At 38.1% G+C, this 24,597-nt stretch overlaps 1 protein-coding gene across 1 annotated transcript; it reads left to right on the top strand.

Moving 5' to 3' along the window:
* The first annotated feature begins 1,218 nt into the window (after positions 1-1,218).
* On the top strand, positions 1,219-24,597 carry mtnr1bb (melatonin receptor 1Bb). Its single transcript, XM_084104256.1, has 3 exons — positions 1,219-1,541; positions 1,648-1,894; positions 22,795-24,597. Exons 2-3 carry the CDS (start codon positions 1,699-1,701, stop codon positions 23,640-23,642), a joined length of 1,044 nt encoding a protein of 347 aa, XP_083960382.1. The 5' UTR covers positions 1,219-1,541; positions 1,648-1,698; the 3' UTR covers positions 23,643-24,597.

Raw genomic sequence — 24,597 nt, 5'->3', positions numbered from 1 at the left:
AAAATATCTGGTCGGGTGTAGACCTCTAGTAGAGACCATTGATGGCAAAGGCTCTACGATCTACTTAGGCTTATGATGCTACAGCTCTGGGCAGTGGATCTGTAGTTCCCGGCATGCTTTGCAAGGGACTGCATTAGGAGAGTAATTTTAGGTATTAAGTGTTATATTATGTGTTTTTCAGTAGCCTAAAGGTAGTTTCTGTTAATGTTTAATGTTCGTTTATGTTTAGAGTAGTTTCTGTTACTGAATTATGTGGTTACCATTGTGCTGAAGAGTAGCACTTGTGCTTAGGCTGTGGGCACTCAAAGTGTTATCAAGACTGACATCTGACTTTACTTAGTGGCTCATAAAATATATGCATAATGATGAACTACACTGTTAATCTAACTAAACTGATTAATTTGAACTATAAGCCAAATTAAGCTGTGTGTTAAAAATTTGGGTAATGAATTATTCTTTGAATATACTTACATCAACGTGGAAAAGGACTTTCATCATATAAAACAAAAAAGATGATATCAAACTTAATAAGTAATTTTACCGGAGATATTAGGTTATATCTACGGGCAGTTATGGTTCAGTGAAAACCTTGTTTTTCAGGTTGGTTGAACTCAGCTATAATCAGTAATCTTAAATCTTCAACAAACCCAGTCATTGTAGATGTTACCACATTAAGTAAAATTTCAAAGTTGAACTGACTAAAAAAAAATTCGGTGTAGTATGTGTAAGACCTCAGTTGTCTTTTTTTGGCATCCTTTGGGGGGTTAAACATTGGCACTCTGACCTAGGTAGCCTATATTTTTACTCATGTCAATTTAAGGTGCTATATAGTTGTAAACAATGTAAAAAGTATTAAAATTGTTACCTCGAGGATCTATTTACCTAATTTCATCCTTAAAGTTAATTGTTGTTGTAATAACTTAATGTAAACAGTTTGATTCCGTCATGTTTTTGACGAATAGCCTAAAACCAATTTATATGTCACCACAAGAACATTTTCGTTACATGAAACACTTTTATATTTAAAATAACACATAACCACCACAGCCAGGCTTGTTGCCTGAGACCATAAGTGAGTATATATTTTAGAGGCGAGCAGTTCTGGAGCACATGAGTTGTTATGACAACTCCCGCGCAAATAAGAGATGCGCTGGTTTGCCTCAGTTCGGAGCGCGAGCCAATCATCTAGCCAGCTTCTCCTCTGATCACGAGCTGGATTTACAATTCCGAGCAGCTGCTTTAAAAAATAACTTGGAGCGAACGAAACGGTCGCCATGGGGCAACACGGCGCCAAGACTGTCGGATTCCTTAGTAGTTTTAAGGTGAGGGGGAAGCAAAGTGAACATTCGCGCTAGACAAAAAACTGAACTACAAGACAGAAATGAGTTTGAGGTGCTGAGAAGATGCTGAGACGGACTCTATCTCGTATTTCTGGAGAGAGGAATGAGGGACGCGCGGATCAAACACAGGCGACACAGATTCATGGCTCAACTGTTCCCAACTTCTGTTGAAAGGCAGCTGGAATGACTCGCTTTTTACAAGTATGGGAAATACCAATACAAAGAAAATATACGATATATTGAAATATGTACTCTTTTACTTTAATAGGCGCGGTCCGTTCTGAAGTTTTTCTTTTTACTTCCTCAGGTTCCGTGAACAACTTTACTAACCAAACCTCGGAGAACAAGTTGTTCCGGGATGCCAGAAAATATCGCCTTTCTGACGAACAGCACAGAATTGGGGCACGTCGGTCGCGCGTTGGGTTCGAGCGCGCGCCCCGCCTGGGCAATAGCGGTGCTGGCCAGCGTGCTGATCTTCACCACTGTGGTGGATGTTTTGGGTAACCTGTTAGTCATCATTTCGGTGTTCAGGAATCGGAAACTGAGAAATGCTGGTGAGCTTTCATTCATCTCTATGTGCTATATACTCGTGCGTGCGCTCTTCATTGATAAAGAGATTCACAGACGCCAGTGAATGGTGATACAGTTAATGAATAATGTACTAAATGACTTGTTTCCCCTTTACTTGACTCCAGTCTCCTTTGACATGCTGCCTTAAGTGTAAATTATACATGGTGAAAAACGTGCTTCTATTCTCTGAGATGCTCGTCTGTGTTTTAGGGTTTTAAGTTAGTAAAATGTAAACCATTTACACATAACTATTTACCTCACTCCTCAATTATGGAGTAATTTGCTAACATCAGAGTGTTTATATAGTGTTAGTGAAGAATTACATTATAGTGGTAAAAAAAAAAGGCTTGAAATGGGCAAAACATCTTATGTAACCGTACCCAAACATCAAAAGTCTATTAAAAAGTCAGCTTCTTTTGGAAGTAGACAGCTAACGTTACAAGTTTATTTTAATTAAAAGGCAACATTTTAGCACTGAATGTGCTCATGCATAAAGAAATTGAGGCTTCCAGCAACCATATCAATATTTTTGTCACTCGTAAGTTCTTCACAGTTTTGGGGAGAAACACCTTGTTTCAGCATTTTTAAGTCTGAGCTTAAGGCAGTGTTAAGATCACCTCACCTTGACCATGGCATGAAAAATTTACAGCAGCTTATCACTCTCAGCAGTTTTGGCTTCAAAGACTTATGACTGTAGTTAAGTCGTAGTTGGATGAGTACATCCGTGAAAAATCTGGCACCCTTCTGAGCCTTGTTAGACCTTTTATTTAATTGTAAATGGGTGCGTTTGATGTTTTAAAATTGATGTTAAATCTAATTACCCACTCGAATGACCCCCTAACACATGAACAAATTGTGTTTTCACACATAATCCTGTTTTAGGGGAGCAGTTGAACAAATTGAACGGGTCAAACTGCTGCTGGACTTGTGATGTATGACACAGAGGGATTCAGAAGAGAGACAGATTCAAGCTCTTTCAGTGCCTTTGACAATGTGTGTATGTGAGTGTTTGTGTGACTCAATGTTAATGGCTTACAACAGTTCATGAGTAGTTGAAAAATGTCACCCAGTTCATTTGAGTTTAATGTGAGACCAAATTTTACTAGGGTCCAAATCTGGACACTGACCAGGCTAAAACATGAGCCTGATAGACTTGTTCTCAAGCCACTTTTCGGTTGTCTTTGCAATTGTCTTGTTAAAAAATAACATCTGATCATTCCTCAGATAACAACTTCTCATTTGTGGGAAGCAAGCCATTCTGCAATATTCTCCTCTACTCCAAAGCTTTAAATGACTTTTCACAGTGTAGTAGTCCGCACACAATGACACTCTTTCCCCGTGCTTCACTGTGGTAGAGATACATTTATTATTATATTTCTCAGCAGATTTTCGAAGACGCCGCTCTGGAGCATCACCAACTCGTGTTTCTGGCCAAAACATAATTCTGTCTTTGATGTTTACCAAAGACAGCAATGCCTTTTTAAGTAGTGCATTTGTTTAAATTTGGCTAATTTGCTGACCAATAATTTATCGTTGAGACAATTAAAAGCTTAGTGTTTAGCCTTTTTTTTTTTGCCCGCGTGGAGAGCACTCACACAAAAGCTCGCTTCAAAGCTCATGCTTTTTCGCATTGAGCAAGAGCCAGGCCTGTCTGCTTCAAAGGCGCACTAGCAGTCTCATATCACCCTCTGTCTGATAAACACTCCTGACTCTCTCTGCCTTCCCCCTCCAGAGCTATTCAAGCACATGGAGGTGGCGTCACCAACTCATTAGATTGAGTATGAATGCTGTCAGATTTTTGCCGCTGTCTTCTCACCTCTCGCCTGAGTGGATCTTCTCTGAAGGAGGAGAATTTGTTTCTTCATCTTTCAGTCTTTTGTCATGACCGGGGCCAATCAGGCATCTCACACAAGTAATAACACTGTCACAAACACCCAAAGAGGCATTAAAACACCACGAAATGCTGCACGGAGAAAATTGAATCTTTAGTGGTGCGCGCTGTGTGAACTAACAACAAGGGCAAGGAGCTGAGCAATAACGGAAACTGAAAGCCTTATTCTCTAGAAGTGTCTAATGGTATGTTTCCAGAATCCTGTGAGCAGATTCACCTTGTAATCACCCCATATGAAGCATGGAGATAAAAAATTTATGACTGGTAACGATAACCAAGCACATTCTAATGAGAGGACGGGTGTGAAAGAGACTGTATAAAAAGACTCTTTCTCTTTCTCTCCATGTGTTTCGCTTGGGATGTAGATTGCCATGCTTTATTAATCAGACTTCCATGTCGAGTTCACATTCAGTGTTACTCGTACAGCTGTCATTTGAAGGCACATGGCAACCAGGGCTTCTGGAGTATTTCTGTCCATTGGCCCCTCTCTCTTGCTCTGTCCCCTGTGAAGTTATGTAATCGTGTTTCTAGAAAGGGGGGTGAGTGCCAAGCGAAGTCAGATTCCTGGCAGGCCCCTGCTCTGCCACATGAGTATGGATATTACAGTAGTCAACATGACTGTCAGCACGTTTGTGAGCATTGAGGTGTGTGTGTGGTGAATATGGCATCGCAAGCCACAGGACACCATGAAAATGAGACAGACTGAGTGTTTCTGTGCTGTGATTGGGGAAGTGTAGTCTTATCATTTTAGCTTGAAGTCAGACAAAATAAGACTTTAGGCTTGACATGAAGCCAAGACTTTGGAGAAGATTAGAGATCGCTAAATGACTGTGACTGGTATGACGTTAGCTGTAAGTTTTGATTAAGTCAGAGATCTGAGGTTCAGATTCATATTGGGACTTAAAGGGATAGAAAACTGTCAACATTTACTCTACACTTTACTGACATTGTTTACATTTTTTATGTTTTTGAAAATATCTCTTAAGTCTGCAATTTATAAAATTGTAAAATATTATTACCATTTATAATAGCAGTTTGTATTTTTAATATATTTAAAAAATTTAATTTATTCATGTGACGCAAAGCTGAATTTCAGCATCATTACTCCAGTCTTCAGTGTCATATGATCTTTCAGAAATCATTCTAATAGCTGATTTGCTGCTCAAGAATAATTTATTTTTATTAGCATGGTTAAATAATGATAATATTAACATTTCTGTGTAACCCTGATACATTTTCCTCCCAGAATTTTCTGGATTGAATTGAAAAGTAAAAAAAAAAAACAACCTGCATTTAACCGTGTAAAATGTTTACTGCCATTTGATCAATTTAATACACCCTCGCTGAATAAAATAATTTATTTAAAAAATTAATATGATTGCGATTGTGCACTGTGTGTCTGTATGTATGTGTTATGTTATATACTGTATATGTATTTTTTTTCAGAAGGATTTTTTCTTTTACAACATAAGGATGAATGATTTTCATTTCTGGGTGAACTATTCCTTTAATGAATCTTTAGAGATATATTGTGTTTGGTTCTTGTTTGTGTTCGGAGGGAAGTTTGTGCATTCATGCTTATTCCTCGGCCACAGGGCTATGCATGATTAAACCTAAATCGGGTCAGTGTCCATCCGCAGAGTTGTCAAAGCCTCTCAGCATCTGTGGTGCTTCTCGTATAAGGTATATTTCTGCTCTCTCTCTCTCTCCCTCTCTCTCTGAATGTGTGGGATTTTGAATTTCTCCTTGATTTTCTCATCTCAGCTTTTCAGCCTTGGCGAGAGTGTAATATAACTGAACTGCTGTCCTCATTGCCTGCCTCTGAAACTCAGTAGGGTGTTCATGTCCCGAACAAGTGTTGAAACACCTCTGCCTGTCACGCGAACAGAAACACACGCAGGGAGACCAAAGAAATCAACACCAATAACAAAGCGGATGGGTCTTTGTTTGTCTGACATTTAGAAACTCAAGAAGAAGCGGGAAATAAAGGAAGAACAGAGCCTTTCAAAGAAAGACTGCCGTTCTTACGAATCCAAATCCCTTTTATATCTGTTTTGAACTCTTTGTGCATTTAGGCAATTCTGTTCGAAGGTGGGTTTGGACTGGAGAGCTGTGAATTGGAGGGACTGCAGGCCAAAGCCTGTCTGAACAGCGTTCAGAGAGGGAGAGAGCAGGCCACCTGCTGTTATTTAGTGCCTGGAGACCCTCCTCACAGGGCAGTAAAACACATAGATTTTTTAGGCACTTTAAAGACATTCAATACCAAGGATTTTTAACACAAGGCCTTTAGGACCGTAATGTAGCAGATGATTTTCTGCGCTTTTTGTTGTGTGTTCCTTTGAGCAATAACCTCAGGTCTCTGGTAAGAAGTCAACCTCGCTTTTTTTCTAGTATTTTCAAAATAGTAGGCTCTTTCTTGTTATACAATACTTTTTCAACTTTATATCTACAGTATGAAAATAAACTTTTCAAGGTCAGGCATTTAAGCATATCTTATTTACACAGCAGTAATAAAATGAACAGGATGACTGAAAGCTAATAAAAGGTAGTACATTTTTATTTATTTTTTGCCCATGGCTCTTTTGAAATTGATATCATACAAAATTTCATGGATTGTTTTAGAGATAAAACAACAAATACAACATATTACATAATCCATTGCTATTGTTATTCAACTGCAAATGCCTCAATTCCTGAACAATGTCATTATAGTTAAAGGAATTTAATGAAAAAGATGGAAAGGGAATTATACCGGTAATATAAAACGATTAATCAAAACACTATCCTCAAGAAAACTTTTTGTTTGGTTTAAATTAATTCAATTAGAGAATGGAAACACTGCAAAAAAGGATTTTCTTAAGTATTTTTGTCTTGCTTTCCAGTATAAATATATAGCCTAAACATTCTTAAATCAACACATATACTTGAGAAGCAAAATGACTTAAGATATTAAGTCTTGTTTTATGAAAGAATCATCAAAATTAAGTTTAACAAGATTTTTTTTTCTGAACCCACATTGGCAGATATTTCCCCTTAAGCATAAACTCGCGTATTCTGATCAAATTTTCAGTAAACAAGACTTAATATTGTCATGGTGCTGCGTGGGGCAAATTCAAAGGAGTTCACAAAGACGAAGAGATCCAAACAATAGTGGTTTATTCCAGATGATGAAGGTACACGCGCACACACAAGGTAACACAATCACCGACAGTGCACTGAACAGACTTTATAAGGGAACTAATGAGGGAGAACGTAATCAGGGAGAACAGAAACAGGTGTGAATGGTTAACTAATCAAGATACACATTGAGGGCAAATGAACTGAACCAGACATGACAGAAACTGAGAAAAGACATAAAAGTTCATAATCCTTACAGTGCATCCCCCTCCCGGAAGACGCGTCCTCGCGCTGTAGAATGACCAACTGCGGGGGGCGGGGGGCGGGGGGCGGGGGGCGGGGGGCGGGGGGCGGGGGGCGGGGGGCGGGAGGGGGTTCAGGAGGAGGATGAAGAGCAGGTGAAGGGCAGACAGAAAGCATGAGGGACCAGGGCGGAGCCAGCTGTGCAGGTGGCCAGGGCGGAGACGGGCCGACTGACGGGGGCGAAGCAGGTGGGAGAGGAGACCAGGGTGGAGCCGGAGAGCCGACGAGCACAGGCGACGCAGAGGATTCTGGCTCGGGGACAGACTCAGGTTCAGAGACAGACTCAGGCTCGTGGACAGAAGACTCATGCTCAGGGACAGAAGACTCTGGCTCGGCAGGACTGACGTGAACAGACTCTGGCTCGGCAGGACTGACGTGAACAGACTCTGGCTCGGCAGGACTGACGTGAACAGACTCTGGCTCGGCAGGACTGACGTGAACAGACTCTGGCTCGGCAGGACTGACGTGAACAGACTCTGGCTCGGCAGGACTGACGTGAACAGACTCTGGCTCGGCAGGACTGACGTGAACAGACTCTGGCTCGGCAGGACTGACGTGAACAGACTCTGGCTCGGCAGGACTGACGTGAACAGACTCTGGCTCGGCAGGACTGACGTGAACAGACTCTGGCTCGGCAGGACTGACGTGAACAGACTCTGGCTCGGCAGGACTGACGTGAACAGACTCTGGCTCGGCAGGACTGACGTGAACAGACTCTGGCTCGGCAGGACTGACGTGAACAGACTCTGGCTCGGCAGGACTGACGTGAACAGACTCTGGCTCGGCAGGACTGACGTGAACAGACTCTGGCTTGGCAGGCATGGCGGCGACCATCTTAGCTGAGGGCTCAAGCGGTGAGGCGGCGGCCATCTTCACCGAGTGCTCAGGTGGTAAGGCGGCCATCTTGGCCAGAGACGAGGGCTCAGGCGTGGCGGTTATGACGTGAATAACAGGCTCAGGCTGGTCAGGCATGATGTGAAGCTCAGGCTGGTCAGGCATGACACGTGGAAGCTCCAGAAGGGTGGTCTCGGGAGGACGAGACTCTGGAAGGGCGCTGGCGAGATCCTCTTCTCCTAGGTAGACGATGAAGGGAGAGTTACAGCTCACCTGCACCCACTCCACAAAGGCAGCAAAGTTATCCCGCGGACCTTCTCCGTTCAACTGCTCTCTGCATGAGCAGTGCAGAGGCAGTAGTCCGGGTAGTGCGTCAAATATGCAGTCTCGAGGAAGGTCCGCGTGTGGTCCTCCAATGTTTGTTCCCCCTGCTCTAAACACAACAGAAGGACAACGGGGATATTCATATTGAAAAACTAAAACAAAAAATGAAACCAAAAGGCTGAGGAAAAGAAAATGCCACCAAACTTTCACTTCTTGAGATCGGTGATTCTGTCACGGTGCTGCGTGGGGCAAATTAAAAGGAGTTCACAAAGACAAAGAGATCCAAACAATAATGGTTTTTCCAGAAGATGAAGGTACATGCTCACACATACAATCACCAACAGTGCACTGAACAGAACAGGGAGACTTTATAAGGGAACTAATGAGGAAGAACAGAAACAGGTGTGAATGGTTAACTAATCAAGATACACACTGAGGGCAAATTAACTGAACCAGACATGACAGAAACTGAGAAAAGGCATAAAAGTTCATAACCGTTACAAATATCTTAAGTAATTTTGTTTCTCAAGTAAATGTGTCTTGATTTAAGAATGTTTAGACATTTGTACTGAAAAACAAGACAAAAATAAGACAACAAGACAAAAAGTAAACTTTTCATATAGTGGAAAACAGTGAAACAGTGAAACATTTGGAATATTTTTTTTATGCCAGAAGTTAATCAATAGGACCCAGACATTGCAACCCTAGTGAAAATATTTAGTTTCACATTTATGTTCAGTGTCCTATTTGTGATATTAGGGTGAAAAATTAAAGTAATATTCTATTCTGTATATTTTGACAAACATTACTTTTTAGTAAGATTTAAAAAAATATATATGTTACTTTTATTCAGCAAGGAAGGACACATTAAATTGATCAAAAGTAAAGACATTTTTAATGTTTCAAACTCTTTTCAACATTGATTGATAATAAGAAATGTAATTTGAGCACAAAATCTTCATATGATTTCTGAAGGATCATGCGACAAAATGGCTGCTGAAAATTCAGCTTTGTCATCACAGGAATAAATTAATTTTTTAAATATTTCAAAATAGCAAAGTTATTTGAAATTGTAATAATATTTCACAATATTACTTTTACAACTATTTTTGATTTAGTTAAAAAATTTGATTAACGGACTTCTTTCGAAAACATTAAAACAATATCCTACTGACCTTTTGAACGATACTGTATGATAGGGACACGAAAGTGTACTTCATAACATGAATGACCCAGTAAATGTTAAGTGATTTTGTCGATTACATCCCCTGTGAAAGAGTGATTGCATCTCCCTTTCTGAATTTGGCTTGTTTTTTCAAGAGGTTTTAGAAGATTATATAATTATATTCAATCTACTATAGTGGCACCAGGAGAGCATTTCACCAATGTAATAGAACTTTGCTCATGTCCCTTATTCCTTCTTTCACTTTTTTTATATTTTATATCCAGTCTTTCCCTCACTGATGTACCAGCAAATGTCATTGCCAAGGGAGGAATTTGAAATTTAACGGGTAGAAAAAGAAATCTCTACCAAACGGTTTACCAAACAGCTCTACTGCAGGTTCATCTAAGAGACAGAGTTTCGGCTTCGCTTTCATGTTTACTTGATAGGTTCACAGCAGTAACTGTTTGTCTCTGCCAGTCTGTTCTCAAGATGGCAGCCTCTTTTGAACTTTTTGAAAGATTCTTGGATTTGAATGCATGAAACAAATATTTGTCCACCCTTTCTCTCTCCGTCCGATTTAACAGACACAGCCCTGATACTCACTGGACCATGATATTGTTGTCTCAGGATGTATCATTCAGCAGACACTTTCAACTAAAGGTCTTGCAGTTGGATTGTTGCAATGACAGTAATCTGGTGTCACTTGTGATCTTGCGTGTTTTTTTTGTGTTTTTTTTGTGGAAATGCCAAACAAATGCACAAAAAATAAAGCATGTTAAATTAAACAAAACTAAACTGACGCTGAAGTCAGCTTTGCAAACTTTACTTTTCTCTCTAGGCAAATGCTCTGTTTTACATGCTGCATGCTGACATTACCTTGGCATGAGATAAAACAGCAAAATGATCTTCAAACCCATCCTTCCCGATTTCACAAACCAGAGACCCGAAAAAAAAAAAAAAAGTGCTGCATGTCAAGATTTTCGAGATCCATTTATGTATGCGTACATTGGGGCATGATGTGATCACTTTACTTTAATGAAATCCATCATTCTACCCCCTACAACCAGTGATAATAATGCAAAGCTCTTGACTAAATCATTTGATCATTGAGAATTGTGGGCTGAGGCTCACAATCTGAATTTCATGAACCCCAAGTTTGATCTGATCAAAGATTGCATGCCTAAAGCATTTTAAACCCTTTAAAGCTTTACTTTTACATCAGCATGAAATAAAAACCCACACTCTTCAGAAAAAAAGAAAAATTAAGCAAACCCACCACACACGTACTATATCTTCGCCACAGCCGGAGAAATGAACCTCTGAGTCGTTTACTCTGCAGTTTGCAGTTACATAACATAATCTGAGACATTTTATTTACATTACTCCATGACTCATCTGATTCACTTTGAAGGAGTCAAAGGTCAACATGTTGACATTTTGACAGGCCTTCAACGAGGATATTGTTTTTTATGTGGCTGTTCCAAGGGCTGAATGATGTAATAGAGTTTGGCTGGAAGGAACAGAGGTTCAGAGTGGGCTGTCTGAACACAGGGTGGATTGTAGAGAAGGAGCCGGTGTGGTTTGATATAAGTGGTACTGTAGTCTTTTTCAATTTGTGTTGGCAGAATGACGTGAAACTCAGGCGGCAGTTATACTGTACTTTGAGAGGAAAACTACAAATTCTAGAGCAGGAAGAGCAATAATTTGAATGTGACGAGAGCCTCTTTGTGTAGTACATAATTTGTGTATTGTTATTTAATGGATATTATACAGATGGTTTCAATGGTTATCGCAAAGTAAACCCGAAAAGGGTGATCAGGTGTGAGAAATTCCATGAGTTTATTTTGGGCACAATGGCTTACTGAAAATTATCCTGGTTATTTTACGACCAATTAATACTTTGACAGAATTTTTCGTCATTTATGACTCAATGCTTCCCCGCCATTGATGGAATTTTCTGGCTTTCCATGTTTTCACTGTTATAAGGTAGGGGGTGCTATTAAGCATCTTTGGAAATAGTAAAGAATCTCCAGATCCAAAATCAAGCGAAGCAGCAGCAGAAAACAGCAGCATTGCATACATTTGTAAACTAACCTGATCATCAGACATTAAACAGCATATAAATCAAAACTGCCTAATGTTACCAAATGAAATGTCGACCCAGGAAGAGGGAACGACTCTTATTGTTCTGAATCCGATTTGGATGAAGTGGACGATCTGGACAAAAACGCAATTTTCTCACACTGTAAAAAAGTAGTAAACTGCAATTGATACGTTAAAGAGCAATTTCTACCTGATTTTACCCTTAAATTTTGTTTTGTTGGTGTAACCTATCTAACTTAACATATTTAGGTTGACTCAGTAATTTTAAAATGATTTTTATTTGAATAAACTCAATTAATTAAGATGCTACCTCATTAAGCACATTTTTTAGGTTACCATTTTTTTTAATGCAGCTTTTTGTTCAAAATTATGCTTTTTTATGAAACTTACCCACGTTCAAGTTTATCCACGTTTGTTGTGTTTTGTTTAAAAGCAAAGACCCTGTTCTTTCTTTTGATCTATTGTATGTTCAGATATATGTATACAACGAAATATTCTGTGGGCCATGAAAGTTTTGTGAAAATAATCAAAAATGCTGGCGCTGGCAACGTTCAGCGGAGAAAGAGATAATTAAATGAAATGACATGAAATAAAAGTAGGTAGTATAATTATTGTATAATAGTTCATTTTAATAATTGGTCATGAAATAAGCAGGTTCATTTTCAGTAAGCTACTTATATTCAAATCATCATAATAATAATAATAAGTCAACTATAATATCTGTTATTTCATGTAAGTTTATTTTATTAATTGCTAATGAAATAAGATGATGATGGTTGTATAAAGAAAATACTATAGTAATAGCATCATAGAGCCCCCTCAGGACATTGGGATTCTTTGGTATAGTGAGGAGAGCTGTTTGAAGTGCAGTGGCCATGGCTCAAGGGCACAACAGTAGTGCTTGTCGTTTGGTTCTACTGAGAGTGCATGTCTTCCGGGTACCAATTAAGATTAGCCCTTGGTGTTCTATTTGGGCCTCAGTCCAGTTTTTCATCATTCCTAGTTCACATACCCCCAAAGACTGGACCCCTGCCACAATTTGCAATCCGTAAAAATACAACAAAAAACATGTCACCGTCCTCATCTACATATCCCAAAATGATTTCCATATTTTACCTAGTGTGAAATGACCTTGTGAATACATCACTCCAAAGGAACAGAAAAGTTGTTCCTCAGTAATTTGCCTTGACCGAGTCCTTCATCCTGCTGCATGTTATAATGGATGGATAAAAAATGTAACTGCTGGACTGAGTATAATTTCCAACTAGGTTAATATTGATAAGGACTTTAACCTTTCAGGATCGAGGCTTATACTTTACACATTTAAACTACACATTTAATGCCATGCTCCTCACTCATGAAAACCTTTTGAAATGATAAAAGGTTGTGATCAGGTCATTTTGCTGATATGATACATTGAAAGCAGTGGGTAATGTATTTGACATGCCTATGACATATGAGAGCTGTAAGTAACCCAGGTTTGAATTTGATCTGCATAATGCCTGATGTTGCTGTCTATTTCCTCTAATGATGAACACACACACACACACACACACAGACAGACAGACCTATATTAGGTTGGGTAGTGATGTTACTACTCAGGATTGGTCACTTGTCTGTTGCATGGCTGCCATTTCTCTGTAAGGCCGTGTGTCCACCAAAGCGGTTTTTCACGCGGCTGGCGTGTTTTTTTGTTTTCAATGGGAGCGCCGCGTTTTTAAAACGCCATGAGCGTAGCGAGGCGCTGAGCGTTTTTTTTTCACGCTGAAGCGCCGAGCGCTCTGCGTTTTTTACAGGTTGCCGAGAGTTGAAGAATGTTCAACTTTGGGTAAAACGCAGCGTTCATCACTGTCACTTTTTACCCAACCATCCAATCACAGTGGAGGAGGGCGGGACTAATACCACACCGACCAACCGCCACATTCTGCTTGTACAACGTCAACAGATGACAACAACAAGCATAATAACGGAACAAAATCATTTAAAACAAGAGCCAGAGAAAATACATTACATTGTATCGACATTGATATATAGAATCAACACAGAAACAAAATATGTGTGAAATGAGATACTTATAACACTTTCGCGGATATTACGTATCATAACAAGCAAAGTGTCTCAACTGAAAAAAACGCAACGCTGCCAAAACGCTCTCAAGCGTCCACAGCTAGGCGTTTTCAGCAGAGCGCCTAGCGTTTTCAGCTGGCTAAAAACGCTTTGGTGGACACACGGCCTAACTGGCCAAATGCGCTATTTGAGTGAAGTTAACGCAAGTTAATAATACAAATAAAATAAATATCTGATCATCCTTCATAATGCGGTCGCTATATATCTTATATTGTCTGTAAACTCGTTCATTACCAAGGCAACGACTGACGCATTTGTATTACATTCCAAAGAGCTCTGTTATCAGCCCCACAGTGGAAAATGACTCCCTATTCATAAACCAGTAAATGCTGGTTTGGTTCAGCATGTTTTAATATGTTTCTAGCGTGATTTAACACATTGCTAACATGTTTTAGCATGTTGCTGGGATGTTTCTTATATAAATTAGCACACTGCTAGCATGTTTTAGCTTTCTCAAGCCAACAAAATAATTTAGTCGCTGTCATTATCATTGTGTCAACACCAATATTCTGAATTCATTTGCAGTAACATTTTCTCAATTCATTTTTTTTTTACTTGGTGCTTAATCATATGCAGTGGAGAGGTCGCATGTGGTATCAGCTTTTATCAATTATGAGTAACAGCGCAGATGCTGTGCTAATGAGCACATAAATGAGGCTGCATGTGAAGCTCCTCAAGGTCATCCTCCTCCATTAGTAATTACACTTCTTGAACTCAAGTGGAATTGAGCTCAGAGTGAACCGTAAGCCATTCTCAGCAAAAACAGGAGATGTTCAATTTCCTCTAATTACACATGGATCACCTTTCACTCTCTGAAATAAGTTTTATTTTGAGCAAAATCATTCATAGTTAGGTTTTTCTTTTGGGTTTATTAAGAGGAACATGAAACATGTCAGAGCAGAAGTCAATCCTGTTCACATTTTCTTCCTTCCAATAGCTTACTTTCTTGTGTAATAAAGAAAAGTTCTGGGGTTATATATATATATATATATATATATATATATGTTACCGTCAAACTCTGTTACCAAGGTAGAGTAACAATGTTGATAGTATGTAAGAGAGATTACAAACAATACTATAAATAAATCAGTTTTTTCGTTAAAAGTAAAAAAATAAAAAAATGAAGTAACTTCTGTTTGGCAAGCACCAAATTATTAAAATTGAATATGTTTTCAATAAGATACTGGAAAGAATTTCTGTTAGCGAACAGTTTTTTCCTTCAGTTTTTGAAATGCAAAATGTATCTCCAATTATATAATCCCTATATTTAAAAAAGAAAAAAAAATTCAGCAAGGATACACTGAAATACAAGTAAAGACTGCGTTTCTTTTTAAATGTCTGTTCTTGAAAGAATCCCCCCAAAAAATCAAATTTTCCACAAAACAGCTATTTTAAATAAATATTAGTGTTTTTGATCAAATAAATGAGTCTGGGTGAGCAAAAGAGACTTGAAATAATTTTTTTTTTAATTGTTGTGTATATATGGCATTTCATATGAATGCATTTTTCAGTTTATATAAACTTACTCCTTCTCGTTGTTTGTGTTGTTAACTTGAAATGAAAGCTATGTAAATGTGAATTGTATTCATTCGCACTGTGACATGGCTGGAGTTTGGTTTCAGCACCATGGACAGTGCAATTAAATACTTCAAGCCTAAATACTTAACTCAGGATGCTGTGTCTGAAATACAAATAGGATTTGCATGGATCAGTCATAAAGGACTGCGTGGATTTCTGCTGATGATTTGGCTTCTTTTTTTGTCTATTCTCTCTAGCTATATTTACTGACCTTTTGGTTTTTCCAAGGGGTTAATTTTATTACATTCATGATTAAAACCCTAAAAAATAATAAATAATACAGTGAATTAATCATACCATTGACTCAATTTCTTTTAAAGGAAATATTAAATAGCCACATATGAGGGATGCACTACTGCCCTGTATTGGCTCTATTTCCCTTTTATTCTGTTGATTTGTGTGGTCATTCATTCCCAAGAGTTCCTGTACCTGTCTGGATGAACTGCCTGGACACAATAAAGGAATTCCTCAAAGGCATTGGTTAGAAATGTCAGGGTCAAGATTTAATATTGCTCTTGGCATGGCTTCCCAAAATCTTTTTGCAAAGGTTGTCCAGATCCTTAAGGAAAAGCAAATAAGGCCACCAGTCTTGTGGGCATGTTGAAGCAGGAGTGTCTGCGTCTCTTACAGCTGTAGCTCTTCTTTTCTACGCTTAAAGTCTTTGACAGGTGAGCAGGGCCATGCATGTATCATTTTATACTGTACTCTGAGGGTTTCGTAAACCTGTCTGACCCTGCTCAAGTGCTTTTATAATGAGCCTTATAGACATAAGAACCCTTCCCATCTGTTCTGTCTCCACAACTGTTCCCCAGATTCCTCTGTCATTTCCTATTTGGAAAAGTTACAGTGTGAAAGAAAACCTGACAAAGACATTTATGTTTACATTACGTTCAAAACTGCTACTTTTCAGGACATGGTAAAAAAGACCAAAGACCAGATGCAAAGTTGAATGTGACATTCATATGCCATTCAATTATAGTTCCCAAAGTCCTGGAAAACCTGGATTTATCAGCCAATTTAAAAAAAATCTTTTTCATTAAGATTTCCTTTTTTTTTTTTTTTTTCAGTTATGCTCAGATCAAAATAAATAAAAAAATTCACCAGCTATCAGAAATGAAAAAGTCATGGAAAATCATGAAAATGTATTTGTCAAAAGGTGTAGATAGGTGTGAATGTGGAAAGGTGTATGAACACAACTCAATTTTGATTTCTTTGTACTCTTACTTTAAATAGACATTCATGTCACGTGCACATATTCACATCAGACTAGATTGCTGTGTCTCGCTCTGTCACACACACACACATACATAGTACACCATTAATCAAACACATTACTCATTTATCTTCTCTTGTAAATGTTGTACATATTTTGATAAAAGTATATACATACAAAAATATGAATATAAACAGGAGCTTTTAATATGACCAAAGGCATTATTAATATAAAAATACTAAAGGCATTCATTCACATGCCCTTTTGTAAGAGGACTAGCCTATATAGCGATTGTATACCATGTATGAAGTTGAAACATTAACTGGCTTTAGAGATTTTAAAACTGTGTATGTTACTCACAGGTTGGTTTATATGTGAACACAAAAATGGCATTTATAGCAGCTGAGTCTCGTTGTGTATTATTTCATGGTACATTCATCTACAGAGCAGCAGTATGACCTTGAATGTTTTTCATCTCAGGTTGAATTATAGTGGCTGCATGGGGATAAAAGTCTAAAGAAAAGAGAAGAAAGCACTGAGATGAAAGGTTGGGCTCAGGTAGGTCAGGGTAATTGTGTTTATCATTTCGCTAGTTTTATCCTGTGAACAAAGCTAAGAATAGGAAGTGGCTGAAAAGAGAAAAGTTAGTGTCATTTCAACATGAGAGGCCGAAACAGTTTTTGGGTTCTTGGATCATTTTTAAAGGCCACAGCAATGAACAGAAGAGAATATTGGGTTATGATCTCTATAATGTCATGCTGAGAAGTGCCAGGAATGATTTTTGGCATTTGCTGAAAATGATGGGGGAAAAAACAGCTTTTCCTCCGTGTCAATTTGTATTTTTTTATTTTTTGGTTTGTATACGCTTTGCTATTGGTGGTATCTGACGAAATTCATGTCAAATGCTTTGAATTGCTTTTGACAAAAAAAAATCTGATTAATGGGGGTTCTTATGTTTATGGCCCTCACGTTTCTTCCAGAGTCTTAGGGCAGGGAGGGAGAGAGGCACTGACTGAATGTTAAAATGGTCTGGAGGTCGAAAAAGCTGTAGGCAGTGAGGGGAAAATGTGTGCCTGATTAAAGCTCTTCACCACTCATGACTTTGATACAATTATTTATTATTCTTTTAAAGGTGAATCTCATGAAACTCGGCAAGAATATGTCCAGATCACATTTTACTCCAAAAAAAAAAAAAAAGGGAAACAAATAAATAAATAAATAAAAAGCAATCTGTGCATAAAGTAAATTAGCATGATTAAGCATGATTATTATAATTAAGCACATATTCCCCACAGCAGGCACATGCACACATAGACATCAAAGGGGGCTTGAGCACCGGCCCTTTTTCTTCCTTTTTTCTGAGGGTCTTTTAAAAAAATAAATGAATATACAATATACAAAAATCTAAACATCAGGTCGGGAGACTTTGTCATGTTCAGATGCCTTCACTCTCTACCAGTCGACTTTACAGCGAATTAGCCAAAATACAAATATAGTTATTTGTGCCTTGCTAACATGCATCACTCATGAGCTACTAGCTAATGTAATAAGTTAGCTAAAGGTTTAGCTAAGGTAGGGCCCTATGATTTCCGTGATGTGGAAAACGTGGACAGAATCGTGGAATACAGTCATAAAAACGGAATTTGGCTGATCGCGATATAGACTAGTGTCTGTGAATATTAAACCGCAAAAAGACTATTTAAATATGAATCCTGCATGTTCTGCTTGTCTCTATGTGAATGAATGGTGCAGACACGTGGTTTCATTACCACACACACACACGTGTCAGCCTCTGCTGCCTCACTGTATGAGGACATGAATGCATGAACTTCATCTCCAGAGCCGCTCTGAGAGTCACTTCACATTTCACCGTTTCATTTGCGAAAAACTTCACATCACAAACACACAGAAACTCAAAGGTCTTCACGGGAACCCGTCAAAAGTTCGGATTAACTAGAAATTGTAACAGAAATAGGCTATATTACTGTTGTACAGTAGAATTTAGCTACGTCTGAATGTAATAATAACACTAATAATAATAAAAAAAATATTATTAAAACTTTGTTTTAATTATTGTTTATTAATTTAATTTAATTTAATTTAATTTAATTTAATTTAAAAATCAATTAAATTATTGTTTTATGCCTTCATTTGATTGCCAGAAAAAATAAAATACACAACACAGAATTTCTGAAATAAAAAAAACTTTTGTTAGAAATTAAAATTTATTTAAATTAATAAATTGTTGTTAAATTAATTCAATTAATTAGAGATGCTTTGTGATTATTCAAATAATTAATTAAACCATTCAAATGGAATCCAGAAAACTTAAAACAGAAAACACAGAATTTGGTAAAAATAAATCAGAATTTGAGAAAAACATAAAATAAAACATATATCATAGGACCCTAAACGTGTAATTTTTGTTAAACTGTATAACTTAAATGATTTCAATTAATTTATTAAAATTAATTTAACTATTAAAATGGAGTAAAAAAAAAAAAAAAAATCCAGAAAAATTAAAAAATGTACGGATTTCATAGGGCCCTATCCTACACCAGACCCACTCGATCAGCCTTACCCAAATTCTAATTCATCAAACCTGTCACCATCACAGTATTTAAGCAGTCAGTCACTCACCACACCATCACTGTCTGGTCTTGCTGATCACTACCACTCAACTTACCCGACTACCTGTTCTGCTCACCTGTTGAGATCCCTGTTCTTCAGCCCAGCTTCACCATCATCAGTCACCATGGTCCGCCAGGCACCTGCAAAAGACAAAGAGAGTTATCCACAAGCTGAGTCATTCAACCAAACCTCTCAGTGTAAGCTTACCTGTTTCTCCTGCTCGTTCTCTTCTTCCTGTAAATAAACCATCAGTGTGATTGCATTACCTGTGTTTTCTCCTTCTGTCCGCTGACACTTATAAGGCAATATATCATGGCCATACAGGCTAATACACTACAGGTGAATGCAGTAAAATTTGGGTCATCACAATAATAATGTCATCACAATCGCCACATTTATATTCAAATTAGGTGCAAACTAATTACAATGTGCTAATTTGCATAGATTTGACAAGGCACTGCAGGTGAATAGGATAAACAAAATAACTAAAGCATATCACCACTGAACTTCTCCAGTTAATGATTTGCATCAAGAGTCTTTTCCCCTGAAATGTTATGTTTAAATATGCAGATTGGCTTGTTTTGGTTAACTTAGAAGAACAAATTATTTGTGAAACTGTCCCTCTAAACGGTGCAGTCAGTTATTCTAAATATACTTGAAACTAGTGGCATAGAAAAATTGTTTCCTTTACTGTTACCTGCTCTTGTGATAAACCTAGTGTAGACCATGGTCTCTGTGAACTGTTTTTTTTTTTTTTTTTTTTGTAGAAATCGGTTGAGTATGAAACAATTGTGTGAATGTGAGGGAATTACAATAAATTGGTAAGGAAGTCAGAGTTGTCAATATATTTAACGTTGTTAATTATTTTTGTTTTAAATAATTATGAGAAATGACCTTTTTTCCACTTGAGTCCCTGCCCCAAAGTTATCTTCACTGTAAGACAAATCTTATTCTCACTACAGAATTGTATTTAAACTACTCATGTATGCTGTGTTTATGTGATGTTATTAGTATTACGTATTGATTTAAAGTATATAAATAAATAATTGTATAAGTTAAAATTAATTTGTATAAATAAATAATATAACAACAAATAAATAAATAAATATCTGACGCATTATGGTAATGCGTTAAGGGGGGAAATGTTTTTTTTATTTGTCATGAAAATAATATCATGATGCACAAAAATCTAAAATAGACTTGATTATTTTATGAAAAATACATCTGTTAATCACTTGGTAAAATGTGACCTTGCATGTGTTTGTAAGATTCTTCTTTCCACTTCTTTCCACTTTTATTATTCTACCTGGGAAATCACTTTCTGAAAATGATACCTCAATATACTGTACATGCATGCATCTGAAGCAAATGTGTCTGTACGCAGGTATTTGCCACCAGTAAAATGGAATAAAGGGCTAAGATGACTCAGTCAGCTGTTTCTATGCATACAGTAATCTGTAAATGATAACTGTTTAACATAAGAAAGTGAGTAAATGGATTGTTCGTTTTAACGCAGCAGACCGTGGATGAGATGAATATGAGAGGGCAGAGTGCATTGTTTTAGAGAGCGATGTGTTCTCTGCTGTCACAGTGTAATCAAAGGCTTCACACTCCCTGGAGATCCTGCTTTTGAAGGTGATGTGATTCAGCCTTTCTCTTTCCTTTTCACTCAGTAGCTTTGTCATTCTTGATTCTTGTTTCCTCTCTCATTTATTCTCTGGTTCTCAACTTGTCATCCACATTAGTTTACCCCTATATTCAATTTAAGTGCCACCACACAGGCTTAGGGGGAAAAGGCGGGAAACGGTGCGTTGAAAGTGACGTGTGTACCGCGAAATAGTCAACATAAATCTACTTACATAAACGCATGAAATGATTCTCATGTACAGCTCACAAAAAATAAAATGTGTGCTAGTTGCCATGAAAACAGAACAATTAGTGTCAATGGGGGAGACTGGGGACGGTTGCAACACTTTTTGCATTTCTCTCACTCAGACACTATTTGGACTAGACCAACCAAATTTGCATATATTAAACTTGCATCTGTCTGCTAATTACCCATACCATTTAAAGATGATTACATATGACACATCGGAAGAAGCCAGATGTTGCAACTGACCCCAACCCATAGGACAGTTGCAACACAATCAGGGACGGTTGCAACATGTTAAAAAATACCTTAAATTTCACTAATTAACTTTAGCTTTTTGTTTCAATGAGCATAGAATTCTGAAAATATTAACTGTATTATAGTAATAATATTATATTATATATATATATTATGTATAATATTATAGTATTATTTATTTATCTCCATATTTCAGTGTCAGACAGGAAGAACTGAACAATTTGCAATGCAACAAACTTTTATTAAGGCTCGTGGCTTGGGGACGCCTTATCGAGAGAGTGGGGTGCCTCTTTAGAAAGCCAGTGAACCAGTCAACACCAGACATACTGGTCTCACTCCACTTTGGGGGAAAGTTGCAGTTGTCGTGAAAGGCTAGTTGAAAGGCAAACTTCCGAACCTGAAATAAAATGTAAATAGTAAATATTGTCTATCTCTCTCTCTTCCTCCCTCTCTCTCTCTCTGTCTTTCTCTCTCTCATATTAATTCTCTTGTTAAAATTTGTTTTTCTCGCATATTTATCTTACCTCTTTGGGATTTAACCCATAGTATAAGTCAGCTGCCAACACTTTTCTGCTGGTCCAGTACCCTGCTCTCGGTAACTTATCTGATCCCTCGTGTGTAAGTTTCGGAATTAGGTGGTGTGACAGATGGCAAAGTCCTTGGCAACTGCCCTGACATGTGCAGTATGAGTGTCATCATCAAATGCATGTTTCTGATTGGAGGAATAAGACTTGTTGCAACTGTCCCCAGTCTCCCCCTACTACCGTTCAAATGTTTGGGTTTTGTCTTTGAAAGTAGTTTCTTATGCTCACCGAGGCTGCGTGCATTTGATCAGAAATACAGTGAATTTTTTTATTTTTTTTAATTGTGAAATATTATTACAATTTAAAATAGCTTTCTGTTTTCTATTTTAATATGTTTTAAAATGAAATGTATTCCTGTGATGGCAAATCTGAATTTTCAGCATCATTACTCATGTGTCACATGATCCTTCAGAAATCATTCTAATCTGCTGATTTGCTGCTTAATTAACCCATGACTTTTTCTTCCAGGATTCTTTGATGAATAGAAGGTTTAAAATAGCATCATTTATTTGAATTAGAAATCTTTTGTAACATTATAAATGTCTTTACTGTTACTTTTGATCAATTTAATTCACCCTTGTTGAATAATAATAAAAAAAATCTTACCGACCCCAAACCTCAAATGAATCTTCAAGATGATAATCGGTTTAGTCATATCTACACAATTCTACCGTAAATATGAATAATAATATATATATTTTTAAAAAATGATTTGTTTAATTCATGTGAAAGCAAATTTTTTACCTGGTCACAGTCAAATTGTGAAAGTTAAAATCATGGTTTTTATGTTTGATTCACGTAAAATTGATCTGGCAACAGTATCAAATTGTGCTGGTAAAAACAAGATTATTAACAAGCCCTCTTTCTCTTGCTCTCTTTCGCTCAGGCAACGTGTTTGTTGTCAGTCTGGCCTTCGCTGACCTGGTGGTGGCTTTCTATCCGTACCCGCTGGTGTTGTACGCGATCTTCCACGACGGCTGGTCTCTGGGGGACACCCAGTGTAAAGTCAGCGGCTTCCTAATGGGCCTGAGCGTGATCGGCTCCGTTTTCAACATCACCGGCATCGCCATCAACCGGTACTGCTACATCTGTCACAGTTTTGTCTACGGGCGTCTCTACAGCTACCGGAACACGCTGCTGTTAGTGGCCCTGATCTGGGCGCTCACTGTGCTGGCCATTCTTCCAAACTTCTTCGTGGGGTCGCTGAGTTACGACCCCCGCGTTTACTCCTGCACCTTCACGCAGACTGCCAGCAGCTCCTACACTGTGGTCGTGGTGGTGGTTCACTTCCTGGTGCCCATCGGCGTGGTGACCTTCTGCTACCTGAGGATTTGGGTTCTGGTGATCCAGGTGAGGCGGAAGGTGAAGAGCGAGGAACGCTCCAGGGTGAGGCCCAGCGACATGCGCAACTTCATCACCATGTTCGTGGTGTTCGTTTTGTTCGCGATCTGCTGGGCTCCGCTCAATCTCATCGGACTGGTGGTGGCCATCAACCCAAAGGTCATGGCTCCGCGTGTTCCAGAGTGGCTCTTTGTGGTCAGCTACTTTATGGCCTATTTCAACAGTTGCCTCAACGCCGTCATTTACGGACTCCTCAATCGGAACTTCCGAAAGGAGTATGTGCGGATCATGACGTCGGTGTGGATTCCTCGGAGGTTTGTGACTGAGACCTCCAGGGCCGGCACAGATGGGATAAGGAGCAAACCCTCGCCGGCCATCAATAACAACGAGTGACTTTTGTTTTCAGCCAATCACTGTTCAAAGAAAACCGTCATGGATGCATGAAGCAAATTTATACACTTGGAACTGTGAACACTTGACTGTTTTTAATGCTACAAAACCATTATACACAACTCAGGGTGCTTGTTTTATTTTTGATGTTGTGATCCATTCCAAAACACTATTATTAAGGAATATTTAACTCACAATTTATATTAAAATTAAGTACCTTTTAAATGTATTTATGGACTATTTATTGAAGACATTTTGTACAATTTTGTGGGTCTGTTGTATATATCAGTATGCTTCACATATTTATCAATTCAGAAATTCTGCCTTACACTTGAACTTTCACATGAAATATGAAAAAAAAATGCTTTTATTCAAGGTGCCAAACGTTAATACATTGACCGCAAGTATCTGATATACCAAATCCGTTTGTCTTATCGAACCAGATGATATTCTGAGAGCATCCTAATTTAAATGTAACATCAACAGCTCTTTAATGAGCGAAGAGCTTCCAGCACAGCAAGATAAAGCACAAACTTCAAAAAAAGCACCTCTTGTGGATTCCACAAAGAGAAATTTAGCTTTTTCAAAATGAACGATGACAGCGTGCGGTCAGTCAGTCTTCAGTTTCAATTTGTGTTCACCTCTTATCTGTCAAACATTAAATGTCATTCATGACTTTGGGGTTATTACTTTGCCAGGAAACGTGCATGACTGTGAAACCGTGTATTTCTTCAACAAATGATCTGGGAGCGAAACGCTACCGGAATTTCAATTAAAAGAAGGGTAAAAAGGGAAAGTATTAGTCGAATGTATCACTGTTGTTCTCTGTGCTTGTTTTTTACTTGATTTTACAATGTGCGTTTTAATCCTCCCGACATTACGAGACGTTCCATGCAGTGGCATTGTGCTGTGTGAGAACATGCTCTTCCATTGACCTCAATAAAAGAAAGGAACCAAA

The sequence above is a fragment of the Abramis brama genome, assembly GCF_963993115.1.
Source record: "Abramis brama genome assembly, chromosome: 25".
Lineage (NCBI taxonomy): Eukaryota > Metazoa > Chordata > Actinopteri > Cypriniformes > Leuciscidae > Abramis > Abramis brama.
This window is presented reverse-complemented; position numbering and strand designations above follow the sequence as displayed.

What these genes read in the sequence shown, in the direction of transcription:
- mtnr1bb (XM_084104256.1), top strand. Translation starts at nt 1,699, where the DNA reads ATGCCAGAAAATATCGCCTTTCTGACGAACAGCACAGAATTGGGGCAC. An exon ending in TCGGAAACTGAGAAATGCTG is followed by an intron (nt 1,895 to 22,794) that starts GTGAGCTTTCAT and finishes TCTTTCGCTCAG; the next exon opens with GCAACGTGTTTGTTGTCAGT.